The 17,586-nt window shown below is 46.0% G+C and overlaps 1 protein-coding gene across 1 annotated transcript in view; it reads left to right on the forward strand.

Moving 5' to 3' along the window:
• The window catches only part of C12H12orf56 (chromosome 12 C12orf56 homolog), an 80,440-nt gene that overhangs the window by 15,806 nt on the left and 47,048 nt on the right, over nucleotides 1-17,586 (forward strand). The window contains exons 3-5 of the mRNA XM_053554964.1: nucleotides 6,085-6,157; nucleotides 14,679-15,063; nucleotides 17,215-17,288. Coding sequence (XP_053410939.1) covers nucleotides 6,085-6,157; nucleotides 14,679-15,063; nucleotides 17,215-17,288 — 532 coding nt within the window. The remainder of the gene's footprint in view (nucleotides 1-6,084; nucleotides 6,158-14,678; nucleotides 15,064-17,214; nucleotides 17,289-17,586) is intronic.

Raw genomic sequence — 17,586 nt, forward strand, 5'->3', positions numbered from 1 at the left:
TGAATCCCCAACAATAAAAAAAAAAAAAAAAAAAAAGGACAGGATCTCAGAGCTCCCAGGTTGGTGAACACATCCAGTTGCTGGAGTGGGGGTGTTTCAGGGGAGGGCCTAGAGCAGTGGTTCTCAACCTGTGGGTCACGACCCCTTTGTAACAATGAAAATTAGGAAGGTTGAGGGCCACTGGCCTAGAGCCTCTGCAGCCCCCTCCCATACGGCGCCCTGTGCACTTCCACTCCGCTCTTCCCCGAGCAGCGTCTTTCGTAATGGACTGGTGATGGTAAACAGAGCCCTCTCCTGAATTCTTGCCGGTTGCAGACCTCAGGAAGGGGTTGTGGTACAGGGAAGAAAGACTTTTCCTCTACTCTTTTATGTTCTGTGGCTGGACCTGGGATTAAACTAACAAATTACAGATTAACAGGAGAAAAGGCTACACATTTTATTTGGTGTTAACTTTTTTTTTTTGAGACAGTCTCACTATGTCCCCCTGGGTAGAATGCCGTGGCGTCACAGCCCCCAGCAACCTCAAACTCTTAGGCTTAGGTAAGTCTCTTGCCTCAGCCTCCCAAGTAGCTGGGACTCCAGGTGCCAGCCCCAACGCCTGGCATTTTTTGGTTGCAGTTGTCATTGTTGTTTAGCAGGCCTGGGCCGGGCTTAAACCCACCAGCCTTGGTGTATGTGGCCAGCGCCCTGCTCACCGGGCTACAGGCGCTGAGCGTTGGTGTAAACATTTGTACATGGCATAGAAACCTTCATGAAAGAGAAGCAGAAGGGCCTGGGAGTTTATGAACAGTGGATTGTAGGGCTGTGACAAGACCAAGGCAGAGCTTCGGGCTCCGGGTCAGTGAAGTGTGGGTAGGTTAGCAGGAAGTTCCAGGGGAGACTGACGGAAGATGAGGGCCGTTTAATAAGTCTGCACAGATTCATCTCAGGGTCAGCAGCCCCCATGTCTGGCGATAAGAATGTGCTCCTCTTCCTGACGGAAGGAGGCTGCCTCTCTCCTGGAAGTGGTAGGGCAGAGAGCCCTTCCTGCACCTGCGGTTTCTCAAGGGCCTTTGGTTCAAAATCACTCCTATGCCAAAGCCTCACATTTCGGGGTGGCGTATTCTGATCCCTTTCATGGGGAGCCCCTGGTTTATAGCTGGCTGGTCATAGTGGAGGTGGGAATCTGGGACTCACAATTGGCATCTGAAGTTGGGGCACTCTGAGCGACTGAGCCCTTTCCTCACGAGTCTGCACTAAATCCAGGTGGTTTAGAGCTAGAATTGATCTGAAATGCAGGATACCCAGATGGTGTCCAGAGAATTAGAGAATTGATTTTTGGGCAGAGGGAACCCCCCCACATTTGGTGTCAGAAGTGCTTGTAAGAGCAGTGCAGGTGCCTCTGCGCACCTGTGGGTCTAGGTGTGTGAGTCTGTACAGTGTCTAGCCTCATAGTTGGCAGCTGGTGAAAAGCAGAGAAAAAGGGCATGGACCTAGGATTTGGCTAGTTGGGGTTGGAGTCCTGGCTCATGCATTTGCTGGCTGCGCGTCCTTCTGCAAGTCATTTAACTATTCCGAGCCACTCATCTCCGATCCTAGCTCCACATATTGCTGTGTTACCTGAAGTAACGTGGGCAGTGCTAGCCCACGGCTAGGATGACTGCATTAGTGGGGTCAGCCGTGGAGATTGCATTGTGCCACTACATTAGGAAAGGGGGAAGGTCTGAGGAAACTTCTGCATAGGTCCTTTCATCTCTGGCACTCAGCCGAGTAGCCAGACTGTCCCGTAGCAGCACACTCGCTCACCCCGGACTTCACCCGAAGACCCTTGGAGTACCACACAGCTACAAAGTGTGAGAAGATGGTGTGGCCTGTGGCCCCTTCCCGCCCTGACATGCTATGGCATGGAAAATGTTTGTAGAAGTTGTTGTAATGAGCAGACTTACCAAGTCCCTGGCTGCTCACCAGGTCTCCTGGCACACTAATTAGGATGTCTAGCTGATGATGGCTGCCTTAAATGCATATTTATCCTTGTCCACAAGCATAATCATCCTTGAGGCTTTTTCTTTTTCTTTTTCTTTTTTGTAGAGACAGAGTCTCACTTTATGGCCCTCGGTAGAGTGCCATGGCCTCACACAGCTCACAGCAACCTCCAACTCCTGGGCTTCAGCGATTCTCTTGCCTCAGCCTCCCGAGTAGCTGAGGTGCCTGCCACAACGCCCGGCTATTTTTTTTTTTTTGGTTGCAGTTTGGCCGGGGCTGGGTTTGAACCCGCCACCCTCGGTATATGGGGCCGGGGCCTTACTGACTGAGCCACAGGCACCGCCCCCTTGAGGCTTTTTCTTTTTCTATTTTTTTTTTAAATAACAGTATATTTTAGATACAAGCTAATCTTTTTTGTTGTTGTTGCAGATTTTGGCCAGGGCTGGGTTTGTACCCGCCACCTCCGGTATGTGGGGCTGGTGCCCTACTGCTTGAGCCACAGGCACCACCCCCTTGAGGCTTTTTCATTGTGGGCAGGAAGAGAAATACACACATTAAAAGGATTTAGTAAAACAGGTGGAAGTTTTATGAATTTAAGTTCCTAAAGACATTGTAAATTATGTTAAAAGCAGTGAAGGTTCATCTCGTGGGCCTGGGTGTTCACAGGATACACCTGCCCCAGCCTGTTCTTTGCTTTCATCCCCAATGGTACGTCTGACACTTTTATTCAGGGGCTTTTGAGAACGTAAACCTGCCACGGTCATAAGGAGTCTGGCACACATCACAGGATAAAAGCCTCTTCCCTTTCCATCATGCTCGCAGTGATGCTGTCTGCCTTCTATCCCCCAAGGCTCCTGCCCTGGGTTAGACATCACTGTTCACCCAGGACTCGGTGGTTCAGCTCTACACACTCTGTAATACATGGTCCTAATGCCAGAGACTGTCTCAAACCTGCCCTATTGTCAATCTGACAATAGTCGTTACTAAAATCTCCAGTGTTAATGAAGGTGATATCACGCTGTAGAAGAGGCACACGCTAACTACCAGTATTGACAGAAAGCTAATTACTAGGACTAAATCTGAACCTCTTGGGTGAAAGCCTAGGGAATATTTTTACCACGTAGCAAAGGTGTCCATGCTGCAATCCACCTGATCACCTGAACAAAGGGAGCTCAAAATGACAAATCGTTTACAGTAAAAATACTTACACTAAGTCATCACACTTTTAACAGGACTCCTACGTAGGCCCAATTTTTCTGTAGCTATAGAGAAAAAGAGGCCTTTCTCCTTAGTATATATATATATATATTCTTATATGGGCCACAATTAGCACCTTATGAATGGTACTTTTTACATTTTGCTGAAAGAGGATGGTTAGTAAACTATAAATGATTAATGCTGATGGGAAGAGAGTGACATTGTGTCACTACATTAGTAGCCAAAGCTTTTGAATGGACCGGGTTATTAACCACTTAGTTTCAGGTGCATTTGAGAATAGCCCTACCCAGTAGAACGTTCTGCAGTGATGGAGATGATCTTTAGTTATTCTAATTATGTCTGTTGGCTACCTGTGGCCATTGACTACCTGAATACTGAAAGTGACTTAATTTTTTTACAGTCTGATACAGGTTACCGCCTGTCACCAAGGATGGAGTGCAGGGGTGTGATCCTATTTTACTGTAACTTCCATCTCTTGGCTCAAGCGATCCTTCTACCTCAGCCACCTGTGTAGCTGGGACTACAGGTGCCACCACGACACCTGGATAATTTTTTATTCTTTGTAAAGATGGAGGTTTTGCTGTGTTCCCCAGACTCATCTCAAATTCCTGGTGTCAAATAATCCTTCAGCCTCAGCCTCTCAAAGTGCTGGGATTACACATGTGAGCCACTGTATCTGGCCTGAGTTTTAATTTAATTAATTTATTTTATTTTACTGGAGACAGAGTCCCCCTCAGTTGCCCTGGTTTGAATGCCATGGCGTCATAGCTCACAGCAATCTCAAACTCTTGGGCTCAAGTGATTCTCTTGCCTCAGCCTCCTAAGTAGCTGGGACTACAGCTGCCTGCCACAATGCCTGGCTATTTTTTGGTTGTAGTTGACATTTTTTAAAATTTATTATTATTTTTTAATGCCTTACCACCTAATGATTGGATGTAGTTGTCATCGTTGTTTGGCAGGCCCGGGTTCGAACCCGTCAGCTCTGGTGTATGTGGCTGGCACCCTAACTGCTCAGCTACAGGCCCAAGCCAACAGCTGGCTACTTTTTAGAGCTAGGGTCTCGCTCTTGCTCAGGCTGGTCTCGAATTCCTGAGCTCAAGCAATCAGTCTGTGTTGGCCTCCCAGAGTGCTTTACATGTATGAGCCACCACGCCTGGCTTAATTTAATTAAATTTAAATTGCCACTGGTGGCTAGTGGCCACTACATATTCACTGCAGTCCTAGAATCAGAAAAGACCCAAAAGACTTTAGTGGTATGTTTTAAAATATTGGCATGAAGCTAAGTAGATGAACCTCCAAACCAGAATGAAACATAATTTAGTAAAATGTAAACTAAACCTAAGTTTCATATGACCCTTGAACAAAGCAGGGTTTGACCTTTGCATAGTCAAAACTCCATGTACAATCTGTGACTCCCCCAAAACTTAACTGCTGGTAGCCTCCTGTTGACCCAGAGTTGCTGATAACATAAGCAACCCATCCACACTTATCTTCTATGTCTTAAGTACTGTAGACTGTGTTCTTAGTGTAGAGTAAGCTAGAAAAAAGAAGCTATTATTTAAGAAAATCATAAGGCAGAGAAAATATATTTACTGTTCATGGAGGGGCAGGGGGTTGTCATAAAGGCCTCACCTCATCGTTTTCCCTGCGAGCAGCCCGAGGACCAGGAGGAAGGGCAGGGCCTGGTCTCGCTGTCCTGGGTGGCAGAGGAGCAGGAAGCCCACGTGTGAGTGGCCTGTGCGCTTCCTGTCACGCAGGGGCCGACTGAACAGATGGATAGACAGTTGGCCCTCCGTGTCTGCGGGTTCTGCGTCTGTGGATTCTACCAACCTCAGATCAAAACTGGGAGACGCACACATTCGGGTGCAGCTACCACACACTTGGACTCCCCCGCCTGCCCCCGGGCAGCTGTGTGCCCCCAACAACACTTTTTCCCTCAGGCCTTTGCCTCTGATCCCCGGTGGTCTTTAACGTTGGGGCTCTGAGGGCTGGGCTGACCTCTCATGTCTGGACTAGAGCCCCAAGCGGCCTGTGCCCTCCGAGTTGCGGTAGACCCACCCGCACCGTCCACTGCCCTGGTTCCAGGCCGGGGTCACCTGAGCTTCCTCTGGGGCTGAATCCCTGTGGCCAATACCAACTTTGCAGTAACTTACGGAAAAGTAAATTCGCTTCTGTTATAGAATACTCATTAGACACTATTTTTACTTATTCCCCCAAATAAGCAAACACAAGACACTCACATAATGGGAGGTATATGACAGTTTTCTTGATGTAAGTCATGACTGGTTATTTTCAGTCATTTTTATTTTATTTATTTATATATTTTTTCCTGAGCCAGAATTTCACTCTGTCGCCCTCGGTAGAGTGTTGTCGCTGTCAAACTCCTAGGCTGAAGCAATGCTCTTGCCTCAGCCTCCCGAGTAGCTGGGGCTACAGGCGCCCGCCACTACGCCCGGCTAGTTTTTCTATTTTTAGTAGAGACAGGTCTTGCTTGTTCTTGCTCCGGCTGGTTTGGAACTCCTGAGCTCAAGCGATCTGCCCTCCTTGGCTCCCGAGAGCTAGGGTTGCGGGTGTAAGCTGTATTGCACTGGGCCTATGTCAGTCATTTCCATATATGTTAATCTCCTTTTCATTTACAGAATTATCATCCTCATTTTTACAGATTAAGATTCTGAGGTCAGAGTAATAAAGTTATTGTCAGAGTCTGAGATTAAGCCTGTGTTTTAATATTAAAGCCTGCGTTCTTTCTGCTCCATCGTGCTGGCCAGCTTACACGTTTGGGCTTGCCACCTTTTTTCAAGGATTTGTGAAGAGTCATCGACTCAGTACATGTTACTAGGTCTTCTTCATAAACTTAGTAAAATTATTTAATTAATGACCAAATAACTTCTTTTTTTTCTTAAGTCAAGGAAGAAAATAATGGTCCTGCCCTTTGGACAGGCAAAGAGCCTAGAAATCTAAAAGAATCCTCTCTCAGGTAAGCTGTTGTTTGGAGTATGTTTTTAACTTGCTGATCAAAATGTATCTTACATTGTAACTCGTTTTCCTTAATGCTTTTGCTCTACTAATGGCTTTGGACTGACTTCCATTAATCTCATACGTGCAAAGATGAAGAAGGCATTTTGAGAGAACTTACTCTTACATTGAAATCCAGTTAAACATAAAGTATGATTTTTCTCATTTTAAATGAATATATAAATGTCATGATATAGATCATTTACTAAAGTGAAATTCAAAAACACCTGTTGAGCTCCAGCTCTGTGTGCGGCACCGTGTTGGGCCCTCGGACGGGTACAGAGATGGATAAGGCAGAGACCCTGAGAAGCTGGCTTAAACCGGGATATGCAGCATTTGCAAAAATAAAAATAAGGCAAAGCACACATGCTTAATGTCCTGAACAAGTCTGAGCAATTCGTCAGAGAGAGTTAAAGAAGGAAAGATTACATTCAGTTGTGGGAGAATTCAAGTTGCCAGGAGATAGCTGGTAAAGGAGTTGTGCCCCCAGAGATGGGATATGGCAGCTGCAGGGAATGGTGGCAGAGGGACAGAGGCAAGACGCAAGTGGAACGTGTGTTAGGAGCAGGAAGCAGTCCAGTGTGATTTAAAAGTAGAACCTGCAAGTGAAATTGGGCCCATACCTTGGAGGGTCTTAAAAATCCAGGGGAAGACTTTACATTTCATTTCTTAGGATATGAGCAAACCATAGAAAGTTTGACCAGGAGAATGATATGATAGAAATCATTACTACAGAACAATAATTAATGATTGTGCTTAAAATGGATTGCACAGACCAGGCACAGTGGCATGATGCCCGTACTCCAGGCACTTTGGGAAGCCAAAACGGGAGGACCACTGTAGGACCGCAGTCCAATGCCAGCTGCGGCAACATAGTGGGATTCCATCTCTGCAAAAAATTAAAAAAAATTAGCCAGGCTTGGTGGCAAACACCTGTAGTCCTAGCTAATTGGGAGGCTGAGGAAGGAGGATCATTTAAGCCCATGAGTTTGAGGTTGCTGTGAGCTATAATAGCAGCCCTGCACTCAGGCCTGGATGACAGAGAGAGACCCTGTGGCAAAAAAAAAAAAAAAAAAAAAAAAAAAAATCAAAGTGGGGATAGATTTTTGGGAAGTCATAAGAATCAGAATTGGGGCTCGGCGCCCATAGCACAGTGGTTACGGTGCCAGCCACATATACGGAGGCTGGCAGGTTTGAACCCAGCCCAGGCCAGCTAAAACAATGATGACAACTGTAATAAAAAATAGCCGGGTGTTGTGGCGGGGGCTTGTAGTCCCAGCTACCTGGGAAGCTGAGGCAGGAGAGTTGCTTAAGCCCAAGAGTTTGAGATTGCTGTGAGCTGTGACGCCACCACATTCTACCGAAGGTGACAAAGTGAGACTCTGACTCAAAAAAAGAAAAGAGCTTTGGGAGACCAAGGCAGGAGGATCGCTTGAGCCCAGGAGTTCCAGGCTTCAGTGAGCTGTGGCTGCAGCACTGCACTCCAGACTGGATGAGGAAAACTACCAACACGGGCAGACATCGATGAAATAAGTGGAAAGAACAAGAACAAAGGAGAAGACGCACACTTCAACTCCCCTTCTTCTTTGACAACTAACGACAGGTTATTTTCTTCCTTTCCCCAAATATTACCAATAATTATGAACAACTGGGGCGAGGACGGGGATCTTTTTTCTTTTATATTTACTGTGTTTCCACAATATTGGGGCAGTGTGCTGAATACAAAAATTCAGAGAACAAGGAATAAGTAATCATTTAGCGAAAGGGCAAGGTTTTAGGTGGGATCCACCCAGCACATAATGCCACGTGTCCTCCAGGAGAGGGACGGTGTTTGCTCACTGGAGAGCATGTTCTGGACCCCACTTTGGAACTTTCTGTCCTGGAGACAGGATTGAGTATTCACAGTATGACTTAAGAGAAAGGGTTTTGTGACAACTTCATAATGACCGAACATATATATATAAACTCAAACATGTTTGTTTCTTGAATTTCAAGCAAGAAATGTTCAGTTCTATCCAGATATTTGTTATTTATTTATTTATTTATTTATTTATTTTGAGACAGAGCCTCAAGCTGTTGCTCTTGGGTAGAGCGCTGTGGCATCACAGCTCACAGCAACCTCCAACTCCTGGGCTCAAGCGATTCTCCTGCCTCTGCCTCCCAAGTAGCTGGGACTACAGGCGCCCACCACAACACCCAGCTATTTTTTGGTTGCAGCTGTCATTGTTGTTTGGCAGTCTGGGACTGGATTCGAACCCGTCAGCTCAGGTGTATGTGGCTGGCATCTTAGCTGCTTGAGCCATAGGCGCCAAGCCCAGGTATTTGTTTTTTAGTGGTTTTTTTTTTTGGCCGGGGCTGGGTTTGAACCCGCCACCTCCGGCATATGGGACCGGTGTCCTACTCCTTGAGCTACAGGCGCCGCCCAGGTATTTGTTTTTTAAATTAATCTATTGGTATTATGGATGTATTGAATTCACAAATAGGATTCACCCAGGCTTCCATTAAATCGAAAACTCCTTTGTGTAATTTAAGTACTACCAAATATTCACATATATTTGGGGTCGAAGATTGGAATGTGATAGGAAAACGTCAGAAGTGTTAGGAACCATAGCCAACTTTAAATTAGAATAAATTATACTTATTAGAGACAAAGCCAAAGCATTTCAAAATATCAATTACTGTTACCGAAAGTTCTATATCTGTTACCGAGGCCGAATCAGTGAGAACAAAGAAAGAAGGAAAGAGGAGTTTATCAGTTTGGAGGCAGATGAGGAGGGTGGCAGCTCGCATCTCATGGGACCACCCTTCCTTTCTGCAGGAAAACAGGGCTGTGTAAAGGGAGGTTCGGGCCACCTTGACCTTATCTCTGCTATCACCTTGACATTCTGGATTTTCAGGGGTGGGTGAAGTAGTTTTTTTTGTCTTTTTTTTGAGACAGAGTCTTACTTTGTCACCCTCGGTAGAGTTCCCTGGCATCACAGTTTACAGCAACCTCAAATTCTTGGGCTCAAGCCATCCCCTTGCCTTAGCCTCCCAAGTAGCTGGGATTACTTGTCTTCTGATTTTTCCAATCAGAATCAATGCTGTCACGATACCCAGCTATTTTTAGAGACAAGGTCTTGCTCTGGCTCAGGCTGGTCTTGAACTCCTGAGCTCAAGGGATCTTCCCACCTCAGCCTCCCAGAGTGCTGGGATTGCAGGTGTGAGCCACCACACCCAGCCCAGACAATTCTATTTTACGATGATAGACAACAAACAGCAAGGAACATATTTCTGTTCCTTTAATCTCTGGCCCTTGGGTCTGTATTTTTGAAAAAAAATTTTTTTTTTGCAGTTTTTGGCCAGGGCCGGGTTTGAACTCCGGTATATGGGTCCGGTGCCCTACTCCTTGAGCCATAGGCACCGCCCAGTATTTTTGAACTTTGAACTTTGAACTCTGAAATCATTGGTGGCAAGGCTCAGTCACTGTCATTACAAGTTTCACCAAATCAACTGAAGAGTGAAATGATTTCAAGAGCCCCTGTTTCAGGAGGTAGATTAAACTTCCATACTGTCTCCCTCAAATGCATAAAACCCACCGTAACCCACTCGGAGTGAGGCCGCTTGCTCAGGCCTGTTCAACATGGCTCCCCAGGCCATGCTCACTCATACTCAGCTCAGGGGAAAGCTCTTTAAATTTAAATTATTTTAGAGTTTGGGTTTTCTCTTTTCTGTTGACAGTGGTTTCAAAGTTACTTTCTTTATACAGTTAACACAATGGGGACTTCCTCATTACTGACTCAGGAAGTTGGCTGGATTTTCCTGGAAAACTGGGTTTCAAAGTTCAGTTTGAACAAGTGACTCCCTTCTGGTTCAGTCTGGTCTGCTGGGGGCCCAGTTCCAAAACAGCAGCCTCCATGAATTTTAGCAATGGCCATCTGACCACCCAGTGGCAGAGCCGGGCTTGGAATTCAGACCTCATCCTGCCCTGCCCCTTCCTAGTGCAGCCTAGTGGAAAAGGGTTGTGGTGAGCTGGGGCCCAGGAAAAGGGGTGGGACACAGCATTGATTCTGACTGGAAAAATCAGGAGAGTATTAACAAGAGGTGAATTGAAGAAAAGAGTGAGCTAGTATGGGAGGTGGAACTTGGCTGCCTGAGCCCTGAGCCCAAGCTGAAGTCAGCTTACAACACCGAACAAAGTTTTGTTTTGTTTTTTCCTTTGAGACAGAGTCTCACTATGTCAGCCTCAGTAGAGTGCTGTGGCATCACAGCTTACAGCAACCTCTAACTCTTGAACAAAAGCTTTGAAAATGATTAGCACCCAAGGCTGGGCGCAGTGGCTCACACCTATAATCCCTTGGGCTCAGGTGTTCAAGACCAGCCAGAGCAAGAGTAGGACCCCGTCTCCACCGAAAATAGAAAAACTAGCTGGGCATTGTGGCGGGTGCCTGTAGTCCCAGCTACTTGGGAGGCTGAGGCAAGAGAATTGCTTGAGCCCAAGAGTTTGAGGTTGCTGTGAGTTGTGATGCCACAGCACTCTACCAAGGGTGACAGAGTGAGACTCTGTCTCAAAAAAAATCAAAATAGAAAACGATTTTGGAAAGTCATCTTTCTTGTTTTAGAAAAACATTGCTGAGGGCAGCGCCTGTGGCTCAGTGAGTAGGGCGCCGGCCCCATATGCCAAGGGTGGCAGGTTCAAACCCAGCCCCGGCCAAACTGCAACAACAACAAAAAAATAGCCGGGCATTGTGGTGGGCGCCTGTAGTCCCAGCTGCTCAGGAGGCTGAGGCAAGAGAATCGCGTAAGCCCAAGCGTTAGAGGTTGCTGTGAGCCGTGTGACGCCATGGCACTCTACCCGAGGGTGGTACAGTGAGACTCTGTCTCTACAAAAAAAAAAAAAAAAGAAAAACATTGCTGAATTCCGCCTGCTACTCTTTGTGCATGAAGAAGCAAGTGGTGACCCAGTCATGGCAAGATGAGTATAAAATCTTGAGATACGGCCCGGACCTCCGTAAGAGCTGCTCCCCCCAGACCTCCATAAGAACTATGCCGCAACCACGATCGGCGCCAGCCTGGACCTTGGTAAGAGCTGTGCCACGACCATCGACCAGTGACCTGTGCCCACTGGGCCTCTGCACTCCCTGACAGGAGCCATGAAACCCTGCCGTCCTCCCTCCTGTACCCTCCTTGCCTCCACACAGGCCCACTTGTCTGGCCAGGGACTCTGGTAGCCACGTGCCCTCTGGAGCCCTCCCTGCCTCTGCGCGGATCCCCCTTCTCCTGCCAGAAACTGCTGGAGCCTTGGGCTCTCTGTGCCAAAGTCACTGGGCGCCAGGCACTCCCAAAACCATGTGCACCACCCCCTGCCATGTTGCAGGATCCCAGGGTGTCACACTCCGGAGCTGCTTCCACAACCAGAACTCCCTGGCTGGGGCATCCCCAGAGGAGCTGCACAGGGTGACTCCCTACAAACATCAAGCAACAATAGAGTGATCCCGCTGGGGTCTAATCTTGGAGAGACACCTCCCCAACTCTGAGGATGGCCAGAGGCAATGGTGAAAAACAATCATGAGGCAAAATCAACAGAAAAAGTCTGGCAATATGAATAATCAGAGTAGATCAACTCCTCCAAGGATCAATAGGGTAGACACAGCACAATATCCCATGCACAAACAAATAGCTGAGATGTCAGAGATCGATTTCGGAATCTGGATAGCAAATAAGATCGAATTAGAATTCCAAGCAGTAACCCAAAAGATATCTCAAGAATTCAATGGATTGAAAGACCAAATGACCAAAGATTTCGACACATTGAGACAAGAAGTTGCATCCCTCAAAGATCTGAAAAACACAGTAGAATCCCTCAGTAATAGAATGGAGCAAGCAGAAGAAAGGATTTCTGACGTTGAAGACAAAGCTTTCCAACACTCCCAAACTCAAAGAGGAAGAGAAATGGAGGGCAAAAACAGATCACTCTCTCAGAGAGCTCTGGGATAATTCAAAGAAAATCAATATTCGTCTTATAGGGATCCCCAAAAGCGACAAAGTGGCTTCACAAGGCACAGAGTCTCTTTTCCATGAGATTATGAAGGAGAACTTTCCAGACATGCTAAGAGATTCTGAAATTCAGATAGCAGACAGTTTCAGAGCTCCAGTATGACTTAACCCAAATAAGACATCCCCCAGACACATCATAATCAATTTCACTAAAGTTAATATGAAGGAGAAAATTCTAAAAGCAGCCAGATGAAAGAAAACCATTACCTACAAGAGCAAGAATATTAGAATAACTGCAGATCTCTCTGCTGAAACCTTTCAAGCTAGAAGAAGATGGTCATTGATTTTTAATCTCCTAAAACAAAATAACTTTCAACCCAGGATCCTGTACCCAGCTAAACTGAGTTTCATTTATGATGGAGAAATTAAATACTTTAATGACATTCACATGTTGAAGAAATTTGCCACAACTAAACCAGCTCTCCAAGATATTCTCAGACCGATCCTTCATAAAGACCAGTGTAACCCTCCACCACAAAAGTAAACCCATCCTGGGCGGCGCCTGTGGCTCAGTGAGTAGGGCGCTGGCCCCATATACTGAGGGTGGTGTGTTCAAACCCAACCCCGGCTCAAACTGCAACAAAAAAATAGCCAGGCATTGTGGTGGGCGCCTGTAGTTCCAGCTACTTGGGAGGCTGAGGCAAGAGAATCGTGTAAGCCCAAGAGCTGGAGGTTGCTGTGAGCTGTGTGATGCCACGGTACTCTACCTGAGGGCGGTACAGTGAGACTCTGTCTCTACAAAAAAAAAAAAAAAAAGTAAACCCATCCAGAAAATTTTGATCCAATTCCAACTTCCAAGGTCGCAAAAGGATTAAAAATGTCCACCAGCCTCTTGGAAGGCTTATTAATAGTCTCAATTAATGTGAATGGTTTAAATTGTCCTCTAAAGAAGCATAGGTTGGCTGACTGGATACAAAAACTCAAGCCAGATATCTGCTGCATACAAGAATTGCATCTTACATTAAAAGACAAATATAGACTCAAGGTGAAGGGATGGTCATCTATATTCCAGGCAAATGGAAAGCAGAAAAAAGCAGGCGTTGCAATCCTATTCGCAGACACGATAGGCTTTAAACCAACTAAAATAAGGAAGGATAAGGATGGACACTTCATATTTGTTAAGGCAATACTCAATATGATGAGATTTCAATTATTCATATTTATGCACCCAACCAGAACGCACCTCAGTTTATAAGAGAAACTCTAACAGACACGAGCAACTTGATTTCCTCCAGTTCCATAGTAGTTGGAGATTTTAACACCCCTTTAGCAATGCTGGATAGATCCTCCAAAAAGAAGCTAAGCAAAGAAATCTTAGATTTAAACTTAACCATTCAACATCTGGACTTAATAGACGTCTACAGAACATTTGAGAATACAAATGTCTACATACAATAACTAAGAAAATGCCATGAAGGCTACGTTGAACAGTTTGATGAGAATATTTCAGATTGTATATGAAACCCGCACATTGTACCCCTTGATTGCACTAATGTATACAGCTATGATTTAATAATAAATAAAGAAAGAAAGAAAGAAAGAAAAAAAAAGAAAAATTAAAAAAAAATCAAAATAAGAAAATGATGCACATCCAGCATCGATAGAAACTGGTTTATTCAAATGGGACATGGCAATTTTGAGCAGGGGTCCACTGGCCTGAGTCAAAGCCGTATAAACTGGTTCCTGCCAAGAGCTGAGTGTGCTCCTAGACCTTTTGCCTCATTTTAATCCTAAAAATCACAAAGAAGGGTGGAGATTGAACGTGCCAATGAGACGCAATGTGTGATGTCTTGACCAAAGGCTGTGCAGCTGCCTGCAGAGCTCCACCTGCAGTGCTGAGATTTCAGTGCTGGCATCAAACTTTCTCTCCCCTTTGAAGGTTCCCCAGTGCTGTAGTCTGTGGGCCCGTCTGGGTGCTCCTGAACCAGCCCCATCTCTCTTCTGTTCCAGCAACCTCACCCCAAAGCCTTGACTGTATAAAGTTCTTTTTTGGTCTCCTGCCAATTTCTGTTGACTTGGGGACCAAGAACCCTGATGTCAGATATTTTTAAAAATCTCTCTTTACATATCGGTTTTGTAATGGGATCCATTAGCAATGCGCAAGGAAAGGACAATTGGGTTTCAAAATCAGAATGTGAATGTCCTTTCCTGGGGCTCTGTGAGAGGACAGGCACTGTGCTTCCAATATAGAAGCGCTTCTCTGTAGGACGTCTGGTAGGGTGTAATTCTGAATGCAGAAAAATACACCAAAGGATTTCTGTGTCAGATCCCTCATAGTCGTGGGTAATAGGTGGCATGGGGGTTAAGCCCTCCCTTAACACTTAAGAAGCGTTCCTTGTCCTTGAAAGCATTTGCTTTCATTTGGCTGCCATTGGGCCATCCTGTTCTCTCTGTTCCTTACTGCTAAATTGTGAATATCAAGTTTAACACTAAATTCTACCTGACAGGTACCACCCCGAGAGCGGCACACCCTCCAAGGACTCTGCTGTCTGTCCTTCAGACCTCAGGGAGCTGACTCGGCCCCTACCTAACCCCTCCAGGAGGAGCCACCACTGCATACCGGCTACCAGCCAGGCCGTCAGCGAGCCATCTTGCCCCACAAACACCAAAGAACCCCAGGGACTTCCAGATTACAAAGACTCCTTAAGTGAAATTCCTTTTAAGTGCAGTCAGAGCAGAAATAACTTTTACTTCGGAAATCCCCCCCGACCTTCCCCTTTACAGAGCGACTCACACCTGCAGAGAAAGGAGTCGGAACTTCATCTGTATGTTATTTCCACAACCTCTTCAATATTTCTGCTCTTAAAAAGTTCATGGAAAAATTATATTCTAGTAAGTGTCCTCAGAAGCTAACCTGGACTTGAATATTTTTTTTAGGGTGGCCATGCCATCCTGTTGTACTTCCAGTTTTGGAAATTTAGCCTTGGAATTTAATAATACATATATTGTGAGGGACAAAATGCGCTGGACAGTCAAGAGATGATTTTATGCAGGCTGTCGGAACAGGAAGAATGTGCATTACTGAGGAGTGTCTTACACCATGGTTCTCAACCTTCCTAATGCTGCATCCCTTTAATATAGTTCTCGTGGGTCACGACCTATAGGTTGAGAAAGGTTTTCTCAAAACCTAAAGGTTTTCTGGCCTTACAGAAAAGGAAAAGAGCTGGAATTTCATAGAGACAGGTGAACAAGGAAGTCATCAGTAGGTCTCCTGGGGTCTGAGAGAGGATGGAGTGTGGTCTCATGGGCTGTTTGTGAACAGGTGGTCTGCTTAGAACAGTTCCCAAGGGGTCACAGACCTCAGATAAAGTTCACTTACATCACTGATGTTTCTGTCTTTCTCAGCCACTCTATGGAAAGTAGGTTAGTGGGAGTCACTGTTTTCAGATCAGATAATTTTATCTGGAGATTATTAGTCTAAGTGCCTTATTTAAGAAAATGAAGCACAAAATATTTAAGTGACTTATTCAAGATTATGTAGAAACTTTAGGGGCACAGTCCAAACTCACATTTAAGGATCAGATCATTTTATTATAACAGGATCAACTTTAAAAACAAGAATTGGGCATGGTGGCTCTTACCTGTAATCCCAGCACTTTGGGAGGCTGAGGCAGGTGGATCGCCTGAGCTCAGGAGTGCAAGACCAGCCTGAGCAAGAGTGAGACCCCGTCTCTAAAAAACAGCTGGGCATTGGGGCGGGCGCCTATGGTCCCAGCTACTTGGGAGGCTGAAGCAAGAGGATCACGTGAGCCCAAGAGTTTGAGGTTGCTGTGAGCTATGATGCTGTGAACACTACCAACGGTGACAAAGTGAGGCTCTGTCTCAAAAAAAAAAAAGAGGGGGAGGGAGAAATATGGTCCTTTTGAGTTATCTTTGGTGATATGTAACTTTTGTTCTTGCTCTTCATAAGGGTGGGAGGGAAGCTTACCATAACTAGCTTCTCTTTGCTTCTGACCCCCTGTAGTAATGTTCTTCCAGTTAAAAGCTTTTGTTTAACTCTTCACATAGGTGAGAAGAAAGATGACAACTGTCCACTTTCCCAACTAATTTCCCCGGTGTTAAGGAAAATGCACACATGAGTAACAATGTCATCTTTTTTTTTGTAGAGACAGAGTCTCACTGTACCGCCCTCGGGTAGAGTGCCGTGGCGTCACATGGCTCACAGCAACCTCTAACTCTTGGGCTTATGTGATTCTCTTGCCTCAGCCTCCCGAGCAGCTGGGACTACAGGCACCCGCCACAAGGCCTGGCTATTTTTTTGTTGCAGTTTGGCCGGGGCTGGGTTTGAACCCACCACCCTCGGCATATGGGGCTGGCACCCTACTCACTGAGCCACAGGCGCTGCCAATCGATAAGTCTTTATATGCCTGAAAGGATACAAACCAAACTGATAATAGTCAGAGACTTTAAATAGCGGGATGGAGGGGTAGGGAAAAGAGATAATTTTTATCTTTTACTTATGGATTTCTGTATTGTTTGGTTTTGATGAATAATTTTATTTTATAATGATTAAATGCTGTTTTTAAAACTTTTAAAAAGCTAGATAAGGAAAGAATTCCCTGTGGTTTATCAAACACTACAGTGAGTTATAAAAACAAAGCATGTACAACGTATAACATTAAATAATTAATACGTGATATTGACTGCAGGTGGGGGAATTGATTTTCTTTTTTTTTGTAGAGACAGAGTCTCACTGTACCGCCCTCGGGTAGAGTGCCGTGGCGTCACACGGCTCACAGCAACCTCTAACTCTTGGGCTTACGCGATTCTCTTGCCTCAGCCTCCCGAGCGGCTGGGACTACAGGTGCCCGCCACAACGCCCGGCTATTTTTTGGTTGTAGTTAGGCCGGGGCTGGGTTTGAACCCGCCACCCTTGGCATATGGGGCCGGCGCCCTACTCACTGAGCCACAGGCGCCGCCCCAGGGGGAATTGATTTTCAGTAAACAAAAACTCTGACAATATGCACTTTTCTCCTCTTTCAGAAAGCTACTCTTTTACAAGACCCCTTGTATGCTAGCGAGTTCAGTCCTGCTGCTGGGCGTCAGAAGCCATACAGGTAAGGAGTGGCGACAAGAGAGAGTGGCCTGAGGGGAAGTCCCCTTCTCTCCCGGGCCTCCTCTAACTCTGTCACACACGCAGCTCATCCATGTGTTTGCCCAGCTGTCTGCCCTGAGTCAGGCGTACAAACGCAGGTGTGCAAGCCACACCTTGCACATGTCTCATGGGAACTTGAACTCAGTATGTTCAAAAGATAACTTGGGGGCTGGGCACAGTGGCTCACACCTGTAATCCCAGCATTTGGGAGGCCAAGGCGGGTGCATTGCCTGAGCTCATGAGTTCGAGACCAGTCTGAG

This window comes from Nycticebus coucang, chromosome 12, assembly GCF_027406575.1.
Source record: "Nycticebus coucang isolate mNycCou1 chromosome 12, mNycCou1.pri, whole genome shotgun sequence".
Classification (NCBI taxonomy): Eukaryota; Metazoa; Chordata; class Mammalia; order Primates; family Lorisidae; genus Nycticebus; species Nycticebus coucang.